Source organism: Sus scrofa, chromosome 6, assembly GCF_000003025.6.
Source record: "Sus scrofa isolate TJ Tabasco breed Duroc chromosome 6, Sscrofa11.1, whole genome shotgun sequence".
Lineage (NCBI taxonomy): Eukaryota > Metazoa > Chordata > Mammalia > Artiodactyla > Suidae > Sus > Sus scrofa.
In genome coordinates, this window is record NC_010448.4 from 9,957,252 (window position 1) to 9,974,848 (window position 17,597).

The 17,597-nt window shown below is 47.7% G+C and overlaps 1 protein-coding gene across 1 annotated transcript in view; it reads right to left on the minus strand.

Annotated features, from left to right (window-relative positions):
• Positions 247-17,597, minus strand: part of VAT1L (vesicle amine transport 1 like) — a 163,046-nt gene continuing 145,695 nt past the window's right edge. Inside the window, exons 8-9 of the mRNA XM_003126850.6 lie at positions 7,001-7,084; positions 247-3,049 (exon numbers count right to left, since the gene is read on the minus strand). Coding sequence (XP_003126898.3) covers positions 2,951-3,049; positions 7,001-7,084 — 183 coding nt within the window. The 3' untranslated portion in view covers positions 247-2,950. The remainder of the gene's footprint in view (positions 3,050-7,000; positions 7,085-17,597) is intronic.

A 17,597-nucleotide genomic window follows, 5' to 3' on the forward strand; every position in this document is an offset into this window, starting at 1 on the left:
ACTTCTGCAGGGACCCAAGCTGCTGCAGCTGGATTCTTAACCCACTGTGCCACAGCGGGAACTCCAGAATATCGTTTCATCTCAACTCCTGTTTTCGCTATGTAGCCTTTAGTTTCTCCTCTGAAGATGTGTTCTCTGAAGACCTGTGTTTTCTCTTTTCTTTTGTCGTCGCCCATTTTTTGCATTTTAAGAATGGGGCTGCTTTCCCCACACCTGCTGATGTGAGGGAACGTATGCCAGGCGAGGTTATGCTATGCTGAATACTTTATTTATATTTTTTATGTAAACATAATTTGCTTTGTAGGCACAATATAACAAAAGCTCTAAAGCCACAAATACATGAGACAATGTTTCCGTTCACTCCCACCAAGCTGAAGTTACAGAGAAGCCTTCACAGTTCCTTTAAGGCAACCTGAGACACTCTCGACCCTTCCCTCAGAAAACCAACCACGTGACAGCAAAGACGATGCTTCAAAGGAGAATGTGTTGAAGGGTTAATTTGGACATTTTATTTTTTTCCCTATTCTTCATGGCCTAAGTTGATCTTATTGGTCAGACTCTAGTGTGTCTTCTACTTCTGCATCCTAAGGAGACACAGGGTTTTCTTGGACTATTCAGCCTAACTTAAGAGTATTGTCCTCACCTTATCGCTGAGAAAACAGATTTGGAGAAGAATGTCTTCTCACGCTCATCCTCTGGACATCACGAAGGTCAGCTGGGTTCGGAATGGAGCCTTCCCTCTCCCCTGGAGAAGAGCCCTGATGTGCCTAGTGGGTCTTTTGTTCCCCCAGCCCAAAAAAATGCCGTCTCTGTCCAGCTCACCAGGAATGTCACTTGGCTAGCGGTTCTTAAGAACCTCATTGGCCGCTTGGTTATGGGAGAAACATGACCAATAATACAGCCTTTAGTGAAAGTGCTGGGGGTGTGTGTGGGTAGGGTGTGTATAGCCTGCATGTGGTCTTTCTAAATGGCAATGCTGGCGCGTCCCGGACGAGGAAGGACCCTCAGGTCAGTGTCTTCCTTGCAGACACGCTTTGCTCCGTCTTCACGGCTCATATGCACCTTCACAGTGAGGAGACACCTCCTTCAGATACATACCTGGCACGCATCCGTCATCAGCACAAGCTTAGGATAGGAAACAACAGAACACGGGTGATGGGGTGACATTTGTTTCCAACGGACTGAGGGAGGAAAAGAGGCAATCGCTGAAATGCGTTCACTGCCATCCCTGGGGGAAGTGGGGGGGGGGTCTACCCTAAGACTCACTGGTGGAGAGCCTGGGCAATGTAGGAACCCTCGGAGATCCTCCAGAGTGCAGTTGAGTCTCTGGCCTCGTTGGTGGTGATGGCGTCCACCCTCTGGGACAGCAATACCGGAAGGAGAGGATGAGGGACCCCAGCCACCCCCCACCCCCCACCCACTCCCCCGTGGAGACTCTGAGCCTCGTTTTCTTCCTCCAGAGGAACTGGTCACCTCAAGTCATGTCACATGGCACAGGGGCGGAGTGTGGGAGCTGGAAAGTTAATCACGGGGATGCCAGCAAGTAGTTTGGTCCCTGATTCCCAACAAGCAGGGCCCTGCAAAAAGTCTGCACCATAATTTGAGATCTCAGAGGAGAGGAGCGCGCCTTCGGCCTCAGCTACGACACATCAGCCTTTTGTATCACTAGAGTCTGTTACTGGTTGGAGAGTGCTTTGGCAAGAAAAAGAGGTACTCACTGATTCCCCCCCCCCAGTATGGTCTCCAAAGGAGGTCTTTGGGGGAGTCCAAGGTGCAGGTGGCTGTTCTGTACCAGGAAACAAAACTAGCCTCATCCGCCATGCCAATAGCATGGCACGAACACAGGCAAGCCTCAATGCTGACTTCTGAAATAATCCCACTCCTGGTGAGTTTTCCTAACGTTCTTTTTTTTTTTTTTTTTGGCTTTTTGCCATTTCTTGGGCCGCTCCTGTGGCATATGAAGGTTCCCAGGCTAGGGGTCCAATCAGAGCTGTAGCCACCGGCCTACACCAGAGCCACAGCAACGTGGGATCCGAGCCGTGTCTGCAACCCCCACCACAGCTCATGGCAACGCCGGATCATTAACCCACTGAGCAAGGGCAGGGATCGAACCCGCAACCTCATGGTTCCTAGTCGGATTCGTTAACCACTGCGCCACGACGGGAACTCCTTTTCCTAACATTCAAATGAAATACATAAGGCGGAGAGAGGAGCCTGCTCATGAGATGTGGTTTCAGAGGCGGAACCTCTGTGGCTGGTCCTCACACTTCTGCTGTTGACCCATCTTCTATCCTGAAAAACCCACACTGCTTTCCCTATGTTTATGGTTAAGAACCAGCGAAGGGATCAAGCATCAGAGGATGAGAGAAGGATGGCTGAAGCCTTTCGACCATGAAACAAATGAATGTCAGGAGGTTGCCTCTTCAATGGGAAGAAGGAAAGGACTCCTTGAAGAGATCTTAAACTTACTGGCTCATGGCACCACCTCCTGGCCTGCCCTCTTTCTGCCAGCCACATTGGCAGGTGCTCTTGTTGGGAGCCTGGGTGGCTGGCAGCAAAAAGTTCTAGGACCTGGATGGCGCCCCCTGATCACACCTTTCAGTCCAATCCTGTCTTTGCCCCTGGCTGGTCTCTTAAGCATTGGACCTGTGGCCTGGGATGAGTTTGCAAGGCTGTTCTAGAACTGTAGAGGACCCAAGGATGGATGGTTTGGAAATGGGGCGGGGGCAGGGAAACACACAGAGTGGGAGGGACGTAATACTGCACGGGGTGGGCTTGGCACTTAATTTCAGAAACAACAGTGATCAACAGCTTTTTAGCTCAGCTGACTGCAGACAAACACAACACGCACTGGACTACAGCATTTGTTCACGGGGGCACGGAAGAGTTTTCTCAGCCGGCTCCTCTTCCTCCAGAGCATCCTTCACAGCCTCCTGCCTGGGTCCCGGGCTTACTGGATAAAAGGCATCCTCTCTTTGTTCTCGCCGTCCCCCTCGTGGTCCTCTTCCTCTTCGCCTGCCTCGCTGGTCTCCGTGCTGTCATTGGCCATCTGTAATTCAAGAGGACTCTTTAGAGGGCTCCGCCATCTGTCTCCTACCTGCTCTGAGCATCTGCTGGAACCCTGTGGAAAGGACTTCTTCCAGGGCTGAGCGTTAGGTCACCTGCCTCCCCAGGAAGAAAGTATGGTCCCAGCTGACTTATGTGGGGTACCCCAGGAAGACTCTGAGATAGCATTGAGCACAGGTTTTGGGAACTGGGAAGATGCGCCCGGGAGGCCCTGGTCAGGAGGAAGGGAAGGAGACGAGAAAGGTGAAGAAGCTGGCACAGGATGTATGAATCTTTAGCCCCTGCTCCTGCCGTGAGCAACTGGGGCTCGGTCTTGCTGGGCCCACTGGGAGGCAGTGAGGGACACACATCTCGATTGCCCCACAGTAATGACGAGGCAGGGAGCACTTCAGGTGGGTTATCTCCCTGGCATTCTGGCCCATCCTGTGTGTAGCCCAAGCATCTCCCATGGCCAGAGGAGGCTCTCAGGCAGAGAGGGGCAGGAGCCAGCAGGACACCACCAGCATGCAGGGCAACGGGAGTGCCAAGGGGCATGAGCAGGCCCTGACAGCATCCACCGCACAGGCTGGTCAGGGTTCAAATTCTGCCGCTGTCACTTCTTACAAGCCAGAAGGCTAGTAGTAACAAATGTGTGTTTATCTGCTCTGCTGTCTACATTCCCCGCTGGAATGTCCTTTCTGTGAAGATGTGGATTCTTTCTAGTTCTGCCTATCTGTCTGTCTGCCTGTCTGTCTATCCACTCATCCACCCATCCTTCATCCCTCCGTCCATCTACCTACCTATCATCACCAGCACCTGGCACACCTGTCACACCTGTCACACCTCTCTGTCTCCATTTCCTGCATCATTGCAATGGGGATAAACCCATCTGCCTTATAAAGTTCTCGTGAGAACCAAGTGAAACAAAGGGAAATGGTGTGTCTGGAGCACCTGGCAAATTACCGAGCACATGACATTCCAAACATATACGTTCAAACCATCCTAGTCCTATGCATGTTCAGCCCCTTTATAAACGATGCCTTAGATTTCTTGTTCCTGGATCCTGATCTTGGTCATTTATCCGGAACCCCCGATCCCCCTAACCTAGGTCCCTCCCTGCCTGCTCTCACCACTTCCTCATACAAATAGGAATCAGCCCTTGAATCTCAGCACCTCCCCCACCCCCCCCGCCACCACCACCACATGGTCTGACCTGGAACTGGACCTTCCCCTCCCAGCAGCTGCACAGGCTTCTCCCTGGAGCACCAGCCTTCCACCCTCCTGTCTGCTCAGTGCCTGCTTTCCCTTTAGCTCTCAGCCACATCCTCAAAGAAGCCTTCCCAGACTTCCCTGAGGGGAGCTGCCCCCCTGTTGTGAGCCCTTCTTTGTGGCACAGACCCAGAGCTGCAGTGCCCCATGTATGGATGGCTTGTTGACTGATGTCCCCCTGCTCCACCATGGCAACTGTATCAACAAGGGTGATGACCTGGTCTCCTGCTTCCTTCCAGATGTGTCCTCTGCAACTGCTTCAGTGCCTGACACACACTAGGTATGCAGTGCATACTTTTAGAATAATGAATGCATAATTGTGAGAGCTCTCCCTTATTAGCATATATTCCATATCCACCAAGGTACCCGGTGACTCATGCCCATCCCCCCCTTTTCTCAACAACCATGCAGTAGCCATAGTTGTAACTATTGCCATTAGTTCTGTTCTGTGGCAGCGCACAGGGAGACTAGTGATGGAATTAAAAAGTTGTGGGGCCGCAGAGGTCAGCAGCCTGCAGAGGTCGTCATTGTTCTCCAGGGCACTGGTGAGATGGCCAGGACCAGAGCAGGGCTGCCCCTGAGGCCATGGGGTCTAGAGGAAGCAGCCCCATGGCTGCTCTGACCCCATAGGCATTATGAGATGAGCCCAGCTCTCCTCTGGTCCAGCCTCAACAAGAGAAGGCCCCATGCATAAGAGATGCTCTCAGGGCCTCCCGGCAAGTCCACATCCAGAGCCATGAGCAGCAATGACCTTCTGCCAGCAGGCTGCCCCATGTCTCAAAGCCCAGCGAGTTTCCAGAGGAGGGCGTGTGCCCTGCCGTGGGTTTAGCTGGGCAGATTCAGGGATTCAGGGCCCTTCTGATAGGAGAAGGTGCCTGTGGGAGCCTCTTGCTGCCCGCTTGCCAATACCTACCGAGTGGGGAGTAACAGGTTCCCGTTGACCATGTGCTGTGTCCTCTCGCGTTTGGTCCTAGCCCTTGAAATTGACCTTGACCATCTGCTCTCTCTCCTTCAAGTCTGATCTCCATCTAGATGGGATGAGGCCCCTCCCACCAAGAGACACTCCAAGTACCACAGATCTAATTGGCCCATTCTGCAGCATCTCTAGGTCCCAGGGGGTAAGAGCACTCCTGATACTCAGGAACAAGAACAACGACATATGCCAAGGAAGGTCCTGGGCCCTCTCTCCGAAAGGTGGCTTTTCAGGTCCTGCTCTGTTGAGAATCCTGCTCTGGTCAAACAGCCCAGCAGGACCTCATGTATGATGGACAAGCAGGAAGCCAGGAGCAGCTGTTTTCTGCTTGAAAGCAACAAGCCATCTGGGAGGGCTCTAGACGCCCCCTCTGTTGATGCAGCTGCAATAGACTTGGTCATGTGTTTAAAGAACAGAACACAGATGCCCAGAAGACCTGGGATCCTAGCCTAACCCTGATCCCTCATCTGTCTTCAAACATTTGCTGGTCCACTCCTGAACTTAGTAAACATTTAAAAAACCATATTGATATGGTTACTAGTCACACATTGAAAATATCCTCTCGTTAAATCGTCCTTCATTCCCTAAAACGGCCGTCATACCTAGACCACATCCTAGTTACAAAACCCATGCATTGAAAATATACTCATTGGTGTTCCCATCATGGCTCAGTGGTTAACGAACCTGAGTAGTATCTGATGTAGGTTCGATCCCTGGCCTCGCGCAGTGGGTTAAGGATCTGGCATTGCTGTGAGCTGCGGTGTAGGTCGCAGACTTGGCTCGGATCCTGTGTTGCTGTGGCTGTGGAGTAGGCTGGGATTCGACCCCTAGCCTGGGAACCTACATATGCTGTGGGTGCAGCCCTAAAACAAAAAGACACACAAAAAAGCAAATATACTCATTGGACTACAACATCCTAGGATTTGAGTTCTTTTATCAACCACTGATGCAACTTCGAGACTACACATGCAAGAAAACAAACCAAAACACCCTTCCTAAGTATTTTCTTGGTTAAATCTTTCCTAGAACTTTGTATGTTTGAGACAGTGTTTTATGCATGCCATTTTAATGGGCTTATGAGAATGTCTCAGTCTCCGGTTTGCAGATATGGGAGGCTGAAGCCAGAAAGGCAAAGGAAATTGCCCAGGTCATGCACAGGGGCTCAGCGCTGGGCTCTGGATCCGGGCAGTTTGGTGGAAGTCTGTGTGGAAGACCCTTGCAGGAGTGTCTGGGATGTGAGTGTGACATGCTTCACTCCAGGTGGGGTTCCTGCATGGAAGGGTATCATCCTGATAAAAGAAAACCAAAGGGATGGAACCATCGGGGGGCATCTCGGAAGCAGACGGCGTCATTACTTTGGGCATCTGAATGTGAACTTATTCTGTTTTATCAGGAATCCCTTCCACTCGTGGCAGCCAAGAGTGAGCAGGTGTAAGAGACGTGGGGCGTGGTTTCCGTCGTCTCCTGACTACAGTCAGATTGCTCTTGAAACGTTCTTCCCCAAGCATTTTCCTTTCCTCCCTAGTGTTCATCCCCTTTGTGACCAGTCCCTCACTTGGGCATTCATTTGGTTACCTCTGGTTTCCTCCGCCAGCCCTGGCCGGCGGACCCCTGTCTGCACTTCCGTCCACCCCACCTGCCCACCCCCCTCTTGTGCCTGCACCTGCTGGACTCTGATCTTGAACTGAACAGATCCCTCTGCTTTTGACTCACCAGTGGAGTCGGGGTCTTTTCTACATCCAGAATTAATTTGCCGATATTGCCTCGGTCGTGGATCCGCTGCATGGCCTCCTTCACCTGAGAGAGAGGGAGAGAAAAACAGAAGCGCTGTTTAGGTAAGATGGCACCCAAGTGAAAAAGAGGGCCTGGAAAAGCCAAGCCACCCTCTGCCCACCAGGGGGCGCTGCGGTTCAAGTTTAGCAGCTAAGCTAGCGATGGTTTCCAATGGCGCGTGCAAATAAATTCGGGTTGTCATTCTGGCTCTCTGATCTTATGCAAGCAATTTGACTTCCTGGGTCTGAAAATGAGAAGGATAGCTCCTGAAATAAAAAGATGAACATTTTTTTAAAAAACAACAACAACAAAAAGCCAGCAACGGGAGGCGGGTCCTGTGGAGTTCCGAGAGTTACACGCTGTAGAGTGGCAGGGCACTTTAGCCAGAGTAAATTTTGACCAATGAAATTATTTTTTCGAGGGTCATTTTTGCCCTGCTTATCTAAATGTTATATAACCCTGGGTCGTAGTTTGCTTAAAATGATCCATTACACAGGTTGAACTACTTTGAGGAAAATTCCCATGGTTCCTGGAAATTTTGTTTTCTTTTAAGTAGAAGTTTCCACAGATGTAATATTTTATCCAGTGGAAGAGTACCTTCTGTTTCCTTGCCAATGAGGGGAGCTTGTCAGACAAGTACTTAGCTGCCTCCTGGGTCCCTCTAAATAAAGCAAGTGTGCCTATGTAATCGGATTTAAGCTTTGAGCCTTTCATTCGGTTGCTGTATGGAGAATGACCTCTAGGGGGTGCTGTGAGGATTAAATAAAATAAGGAAATGGAAACAATGCCAGTGCTTGCACAGTGTCTTCCACACCACTTCGTGATATCTACATGGAAACGCAACATCTCTTGACTTAAAAGAAAAAAAAAAAGATCTAGTCGAAGTATTTGCGGGCGGTGGTGGAAGGTATGGGTGCACGCCCGTGGCATGTGGAAGTTCCTGGGCTAGCCATCCAGCGCATGCCACAGCAGGGACCCAAGCCACTGAAGTGCCAATGCCGGGTCCTTAACCCGCTGCGCCACCAGAGAACTCCTAGTTGAAATGTTTTTTTACTGAAGCCTCAGGTTTTTAAATATTTTTGTTATGCACTCATTTCAGTCCACAAATATTCCCTAAGTGCTGCTTATGGGCTAGAGGCTATGGTTTAAAAATTTTTAAGTAAGCTAGGGTGTCTGCCTTTGAAGAACTTAGTTTGGGGCGGATGGAATGGTGTTTGCTTACATAAAAAGCAAAGCCATCTTCTCATTTGAATAAAAACTTGACAGAGCCATTAAAATGTAACGTATTCTAATTGCTTTTCTGGGACTTTATCCTAGAGACATAATTCAAATTACAGGGAAAAAAGCTTACCACACACAAGACACTCAATCACAGCATTGCTTTTAACGGCAAAACATTGAAGCAACTTATATATCATAGAATAAGGGATTAGTTAAGTAAACCATGGCTCTTACATTTATCTACTGGATGGAAATGTTATGTAGCTATTAAAGTGCTAACAATAAAGAATGCAGAGTAGGATTAAATGCCTTTATAATATTGTTAAATGAGAAAATCGAGTAGCATATTGTTATTTTCATCCCCATAAAAACATGGGCATCCTAAAATACCTAGAAAGGGATTGGAATATATGATAAAACATTATGTAGTGGAAACAGGTGCCTTTTAGTCCTAATGTCCAAACATTGTTGTTTTGGTGACATGTTATAAATCAAATCTATCTTTAAATGCGGTCTTTGTTTAACCTAGTGTTGGTTAGAGTCAACCTCTTGGAGACTGATTGTGTCATGGGCTGGTTAAATTTCCTGACCCTGAAATGTAATGCAGGAGATTTCTTCAATTTCTCTGGTGAACGTGGCTTTCCAGGTGCCTTCGTATTTGGTCAAAACAACAGCTGCTATTGACTGAGGATCTTTAAATATCATGGCAGACAGCTTCTTAAATGGGTTTCAGCCACCTCCTGGTACTGAAATCTGTGTGTGATTCCTTCCCTGTGCATCTGAGCTGGACCTAGCAACTTGCTTGTAACCAACAGAACACAGCAAAAGTGATGGGCTGTCACTTCCAGGATTTGGTCATACAAGACTGTGACTTCTCGCAGTCTCTCTCTTTCTCTGACTCTTCTTGCCTTCCTGTTCTGATGACACAAGGTGCCATGTTGTGGGCTGCCCCTATGGAGAGGTCCACATGACAAGGAACGGAGGGGGAACTCCAGCCAACAGCCAATGAGGAACTGACACCCAGGCACTGAATCCCGCCAACAGCCAATGAGAGAGCGTGGAAGCAGATCCTTCCCCACTCAAGCCTTGGAATGAGACCACAGCCTTGGGAAAGACCCTGTGTCAAGGAACCCAGCTAAGCCCTGCTCAGATTCCTCACCCACAGAAACTGAGATCACAAATGGTGTTTTAAGCCAAGAAGTTTTAGGGATCATTAGTTATGCAGCAAGAGATAACTAATGCATTCATACCTTGAATATGTAATTCTTACATTGCCAGATAAATATTATACCCATTTTACAGATCAGTGCCTTGATGCTCATAGATATGAGCAGTTTTCCAAAGATTACCTTTCCTTTGGTAACAGAATTGTGCTTCGAACTCAGATTTGTCAGAGCTAAAAAACTAATGCTTTTTTTTTTTTAACAAGTCAACAAGTAACGAATGCTGGAGAGGGTGTGGAGAAAAAGGTATCCTCCTTTACTCTTGGTGGAAATGTAAATTTGTACAAGCACTATGGAAAACAGTATGGCGATACCTCAGAAAACTAAATATAGAACTACCATATGACCCAGCAATCCCACTCTTGGGCATATATCTGGACAAAACTTTCCTTAAAAAAGATACATGCATTCATATGTTCATTGTGGGACTATTCACAATAGTCAAGACATGGAAACAATCTAAATGTCCAATGACAGATGAATGGATTAAGAAGATGTGGTACATATACACAGTGGAATACTACTCAGCCATAAAAAAGAACAAAATAATGCCATTTGTAGCAACATGAATGGAACTAGAGGCTCTCATACTCAGTGAAGTAAGTCAGAAAGAGAAAGACAAATACTGTATGATATCACTTGTGTCTGGAATCTAATATATGGCACAAATGAACCTTTCCACAGAAAAGAAACAAACTCATGGACATGGAGAACAGACTTGTGGTCGCCAAAGGAGAGGGGGAGGGAGTGAGATGGACTGGGAGTTGGGGTTAATAGATGCAAGCTGTTTCATTTGGCGTGGATGAGCCATGAGATCCTGCAGTATAGCACAGGGAACTATATCTGGTCACTTGTGATGGAACATGATGGAGGAGAATGTGAGAAAAAGAATATATATATGTGTCTATATATATATAAAACTGGGTCATTTTTCTGTACAGTAGAAATTGACAGAACACTGTAAATCAACTATAATGGAAAAAATCATAAAAAATATAATAAGAGGTGGTATATATATACAATGGAATACTACTCAGCTATAAAAAAGCACAACATGGATGGACCAAGAGATTCTCATACTAAGTGAAGTAAGTCTGAAAGAGAAAGGCAAATACCATCTGATATCACTTATATATGGAATCTAAAATATGGCACAGATGATCTTATCTACAAAACAGAAACAGGTCACAGACTTGTGGTTGCCAGGCGGGGGTGGGGGGGGATGGACGGGGAGTTTGGGGTTAGTGGATCAGGAAAACTGTTACGTTCGGACGGGATGGGCAATGGGGTCCTACTGCACAGCACAGGGAACTGTGTGTGATTGGGTCACTTCGCTGTATAACAGAAATTGAAGAAACACTGTAAATCAACTATCCTGTAATTTAAAAAAATAAAGAACCATAATAACTTAAAAAAAAAATGATGCTTTTTCCCAGTTCCTCCCAGACAGTGCTGCTTCCTTTGATTCTCACATAATGGCTTCCCAGAATGCAGTTGTTTATGGCCCTACCAAGTCATCAAGCACCTGGAAATTCCTTGGAGATTAGGAATAGTTTTTAAACTGCTTCTCCAATAAGGTAGAGACCAGAGAAACTGAAAAGCTGTCTTCTTCGCAGTTAAAGCTTAGTGTGATGCTAGAAAGAAGTTCCCTGTGGGGCTGGCTCTAAGCTGCATATTTTGGGGATGTTTCTTATTGAAATGAACTGACTCCTTGAAGTTCCTTCTGTGGGGGGTGGAGAAAGGGTTAGGACTCTGATGCCCAGTCATGCTGTTTGAGTTTCTGAGCTCTTGGGCTGTTCTTGGGGATGTGAAAAGCCTTTTATGACAACTCTTAAAGAGAAAGCAACTACCATTTTTTGATCAATTCTTAATGAGGCCCAGCGTGAGGCATCTTAATAGGTTGCTTCATTCTTATCTGTACCTCAAGCCTCTCGGTGAGTTTTGGCATCACAGTTTCAATGGAGGAGGGACCCAAAGATGGCAGATCTCAGGGGTCTGTCACAGGGCCCTGTCTGAGTGGTGTGGGATCCACGTGGGAACTGAGAGAGGCCACGCTTGCCCTTTTCAGGAATCTGGAAACAGCCAGGATAGGGCTTCTGCAATCTGTACCCCCAAAGCTTCCTCCAATCACACTGTCAAAGGATCAAGTCTGAAAAGAGGAATTTGGCTCCCAAGTTACCAGTTTATAAACTCGGGCGCCTGGGCAGGTGACAGTGCCCAGAAGATGATGGTGACAGCAACCAGAAAGCTACTGGTCTCCCTTGTGGCTGCCCGAGAGATTTTCCTAAGGCACTCTTCTGCTTGGAAGCTTTCCCCATGGCACTGAAGAGAAAAGTCTGGTGGACCCGGCGTGGCCTGATGCAGTGGCCGCAAGCCGGCCACTTGAACCCTGGCTGGTCCCAACCCTGGGGTATGAAATCACACAGCCCACTTCAAAGACTTAATCATAATGAAAAAGAATGCGAACCATCTCCTTAACAATCTTATCGTATTGAAATGATAGCATTTTAAATACACGGGATTAATGAAAACGTATGATTGAAATTAATTTCAGCTGTTGCTACTTTTCTGACTGTGGCTACGACAAAATTTAAAAGTCACATTACAATTCTGTCAGACAGGGCGTTCCCCATTATGGCTCACTGGGTTAAGAACCCAGCTAGTATCCATGAAGATGCGGGTTCGATCTCTGGCCTCGCTCAGTGGGTTAAGGATATGGCCTTGGCATGAGCTGCAGTGTAGGACACGGATGCAGCTTGGATCCAACGTGGCTGTGGCTATGGTGTAAGCCTGCAGCTCCAGCTTTGATTCAACCCTTAGCCTGGGAACTTCCATATGCCATGGGTGTGTCCCTAAAAAGACAGTCACTTAAGTACCCAGAGAAAAAGGACTGTGCTTGCTTGAGACAGATTGTACAGTCTGGCTTTTTCCCCTTCCCTCTTGCTCACTCTCTGAGTATTCCTTACTTCTTCTAAACTGGAGTTCCCACCAATGGCCCCTTAAAAATTTCTCTTTGTCCATCCTCATTGGCTGTTCTCTGGTCAAGCAGATAATTCTCTCAAAATAGCAACTTACTGTTTCCTTCCTTTGAACTTATTAGCCCAGAACCAGGAGGAGGCAAGAGAGGTGATTAGGGTGCAAAATTTAAGGAGGCCCTCACTCTTGGGTGCTTAACCACCGTTTGAATGACCCTGAGAGTGAGCGGCTCTTTAAATGCCCACCCCAATCCATGCCCTGCATTACTGCCAAGACCCACTTGCATCAAATCCCAAAAGAGGTTGTGTCTGAGTCTTTTCTCTGCCTTTCCAGTGGCTCAATCCATGGTCCCTGACGTTTTCCTCTCTCAGTCACTCTTCCTTGTAGATCAAAGTCTCGGGTTCACTCACATTGGACTCCCGTAGCTAAATTGACAGAACATAGAAATTCCAGAGTCCAAGTCTACTTGCAATGAATGTGTTACTTTTCAACATCCACTGTGTTTTGCCTGCACCTGAGGCATGTGGAAGTTCCTGGACCAGGGATTGAACCTGAGCCACAGCAGTGACCAGAGCTGCTGCAGTGACAGCACTGGATCCTTAACCCGATGCACCTCAAGAGAACTCCCCAACACTCATTTCGGATATTAAGCATCCCTCCCAAAGATGAACAGTGTTAATGAGTCATCTTCCAGAGACGACTTTGGTAGATGTGCTTCTTAATTACAGTATTACTCATTTCTTCTTTCTCAGAGCTTTTAATTTATCGTCTAAATTAAGGCACAGAGATCCGTGGAATAATCCACCTTTATTTTTTTTCCCCACTTTAGGTGGCTAGGCTTATGACTATTCATGGCACAAGCCAAATGCTTGGGTTATTAGGTGATATCATTTGCACCTAATGAATTTGTGCCTCTCACACCCTTCAAAAGGAAATCGAATATTGCAAAATGTTAAATGACACCCCCAGCAAAGACCAAGCACTGTTAACCCTCACTGCGCAAGTGTGAAGCCACTGACCAATCAGGTAGAAGGTAACTGATAGTGCGGGTTGGTCTGATTTACTGTGGGCACCTGCATCCTTGCCAGCCCTTTGAACTGTGGTACCAACAGCCCCAGTCAACCTTCCCAGCCTCTTGTCCCACATTCATTTTCTTTCTTTTTTTTCTCAAGTAATTAAACAGTTTATTTTGTTATGTGCAAAGTTGATATTTCATAGTAACTTGTATGGAAAGCAGAGTACAGGCTCAATGGAGAATAATCATTAGGAGTTCCCGTCGTGGCACAGCAGAAATGAATCCGACTAGGAACCCTGAGGTTGTGGGTTTGATCCCTGGTCTTGCTCAGTGGGTTAAGGATCCGGCGTTGCCATGAGCTGTGCTGTAGGTCACAGACACAGCTCGGATCTAGCGTTGCTGTGGCTCTGGTGTAGGCTGCAGCTCTGATTAGACCCCTAGCCTGGGAGCCTCCATGTGCCGCGGGTGCGGCCCTAAAAAGACAAAAAGACCCCCCCCCAAAAAAAATCATTAAACACGGATTATTTTGAAGAACAATGCTGTTATAAAAATGTACAGTAGTACGTATTTTTGGTAATTGCATATTCTCTATTGAAGTAATTACAAATTTTAGATAAATATCTTGCAAAGGCTATCTCTGAAGAGCAATTAAGTGACTCATTTCAGATTTGATGTATAATAATTTCTCAGTAACCTTCTCAAAAACTAAGCCAGGAGAGAGGATTGGTTTTTTTCCCCCCCCGTCCATATGGTCAGTTTCATTCTTAAGGGAAGCTCGGGTGTAACAGGAAGATGTATGTCACAAACCTTTAACACAAGTTTGCGAAGTGTCAACTGAAGACACCACCTCTGATGGGGGGGGTTCCACAGTCCCTTTCGCTCTGTCCTCATGGCCACCAGCTTCTCTGAAGCCCCTCCTTTCACACTCTGCTCCCCCTGCTTGGAATGGTCCTCTCTGCCTCTTGTCTTAGCAACATCCTACTCCTTCTCTACATCTCAGCTTGAGTCTCACTGCTTCAGAGACGTTCTCCCTGATCTTCCCAACCAGGTCCATCCCCGATCCACGTTCTCCCAATGCCACCTTGGCATCACCCAGTGGCCATCTCGTTTGAGATTAAGTCTCTGTCTCCATAAGACTGCCAGCTTCACGAAGGCAGGGGATCTTGTAGATGCTGGCTCACCATCATGTTCCGTGGCTTCCAGAACCCACCTCTCCTCGTTCCATCATAGACAGAAATAAGAATGACCACAACTACTGCTCCTCTGTGAACAGAGTCTCAGCCAATCACATGTTCCCCAGGGGCCATGCCTGAACACTGACTTGAATGCTCCCGGACATGGTTGAAGCATGAACCAATGGGACAGGGTCAGCCCTGGTGAGTGGCGATCCACTGGGGTGAAATAAACAAATCAGGAACACGTTTTTTAGATCAGGAAACTTGTCTCATGATGATTAGCTTATTTAATAAGCGGAAGTGCAATTCCCTCAGGACAAAGAGGACTTGTCTGTTTCCACCATGACTCCATACACAGCTCCTGGAACATGGCTTGGCGCTGAATCCAGAGTATAGTTTACACTGAGAACGTGCATCAGTTTACTCCAGTTCCGTGTTTTGCTAATTTGAACTCCTCATGACCGTGGTACATATTTGATCAAGAAAGGCAGGAATTCCTGTTATGTATGTAACAGGAATACATAACTAACCAGCAGTAACTAACCCGACTAGTATCCATGAGGGCACAGGTTCGATCCCTGGCTTTGTTCAGTGGGTTAAGGATCCAGGGCTGCTCACTGGTGTTGGTCGCAGTGGTGGTGTAGGTCGCAGATGCAGCTCAGATCTGGTGTTGCTGTGTCTGTGGCAAAGGCTGGCAGCTGCAGCTCTGATTTGATCCCTAGCCTGGGAACTTCCGTGTGCTGTGAGTGCCAGAATGTTCTGCAGAAATCTGCAATCCATAATCAAGCCAAATAATATTCTCTTATCCAATTGTCTTGCAAACTAAAGCAAAAGATTGCGGGGGGGGGGGAGCGGTGGAGCTAGTGAATGTCTCCAATATTCGTTTGTTTATTTTTAAACGGTGTTTCCCCCGAGTTGAGTTTGGATGGCCAAGTGGAGGTGAAGGGGACATTCCGTGGATGCTTCGTGTAAAACACAAGTGCGGTCTGGGGAGGAAGATAGAAACGCATGAGATGATCCCTGTTCCCTGCAGACAAATATCTGTTGATTGTCTGTAAGAGAGTTGTTTGAAGTGTGATTAGCACAGAAGAGGAAGCATTTGGGGTTGGGAGAAGGATGAAAACCCCTGGGAGGAAGTAACTTTTAGGTTGACACTTGAAGGTCACGTGGAAGTTGGTGACTCAGCTGAAGAGAAGGACATAGAAATAATCTCAGGAAACACTGCTCTGCTCAGACAGTGAGTCCTTGACAGCCGAAGAGCCCTGAGGATGGTGACAGTGATTATACTTTGAGACTCCTCTGGAATTGCTTCAGGTCCTCAAGGCTGCTGGAAATGGGTTACAACATAATGAGTTCCTGCGGCTCCCGCAATTGCACATGCCAGTGGCAGGTACGAAATAGAGTCTCACCTGGGTCTTGCTTCGAATCCTTTAGCAAAAATCCTCCAACCAGGGAGAGAGACTCTGATGTCTGCTTTCTCTTTCTTACTGAGGGTGTAACTCCTCTGCTTCCAGATCTTACTGGTTTTATTCATTCACCCATCGCCGACAGTTCCATCCTTAGTGCTTGAAGATTTTCACCTGGAACTGTCACTCAGGAGAGTTATGGAAAAGGGGTACAACTGTAAGACTCTTCAAGGTCTTGACAGTTCTTACCTTTTCAAAAGGATGACAGCCAGACCTTCTGACAATCAGGAAAGTACAATTTAAAAGGCAGAGGTGGGAGTTCTCTTGCGGCACAGTGGGTTAAGGATCCTGTGTTGGCACTGCAGCAGCTTTGGTCGCTGCTGAGGTGTAGGTTCAACCCCTGGTCCAGGAACTACCACATGCCGCGGGTGCAGCCAAAAGAAAAAAAAAAAAAAAAAAAAGAAAGCAAAAGTGACCTTTCCTTAGGCTTCCAGAGAAAGGGCTTGTTTGCAGGTGTTTGGGGGGCATTTTTAGAACCCAAGGGAACTGAGATAAACATTGACGATATCATCTGTAATTTAGACAAGTGCTAGGATGCCTAGGGGGCAAAATTAGAGGTGGCCAACAGAGGGAGATACGCCTGGGACAAGTCTCCTGGGGCTGTGGGATGCTCTGAAGCAAGGAGTGGAGATAAAAGAGTGTGTTCCTGTGAGAGGCATCTCGAAAACAAAGCGCCCCAGTAGAAAGCTGGTTCTCCCCCACTTTGACTGAAGGGGGGATTTCTTGTGGATCCACCCCCCCCCCCGCCCTGCCCCATCTTAGACAGGAAGGCAAGGAAGGGTTACAGGCTCTGAACCTGGCGCCACAGTGATGTGAGAGTCACCACGTGCCTGTGGGTTATATTAGGAGAAAGTCTCAAGGAAAGAGCTGGGTGGGAAAATCAGGTAAATGTAAAGGACCAGGCAGAGGCGGTACCTGCGGGAGGCGGTGGGGGATGTTGTCATCACAGCACCTGACACATGACGAATGCTCAGCAGGTGCTGTCACCAAGCCACGCACCTTTCTATGCCTGATCTCATTTCCTCCCATCAGCCTGGTGAGATAAGTGGGCGTTTGTCAGACTGTCAATTAAGCATACATTCAAATCATCTCCCTTTTCTTCTTGAGTCCCTGCTGCTCCGGGAGGGATGAGATGAGGCTAAGTTTTCACAAGGCTAAGTGGCTTGTCCGCGGTCCAGCAGTGGGATATGGTGACCCCAAGGCTTCCACCTGAGCTCTGTGTACCTCCCGGGCTTCACGGGCTGTTGCCATGGACGCGAGGAGGTGGGATGGAGCCAGGGAGGGGGCAGGGGGTGGAGAGGGAGGGAGGCCACAGGACGCGGGGCCCTGCCTCGGAGAACTCTGCAGAATGTGTTGTTTTCTCTGCACTTGCGCACTTGGTCCTTGGGTGTAACATTTATTCCATTCTCTATCGAAGAGTTTCTCAAAGAAGCATTGACTTTTGGATCAGAATTCTTGGTG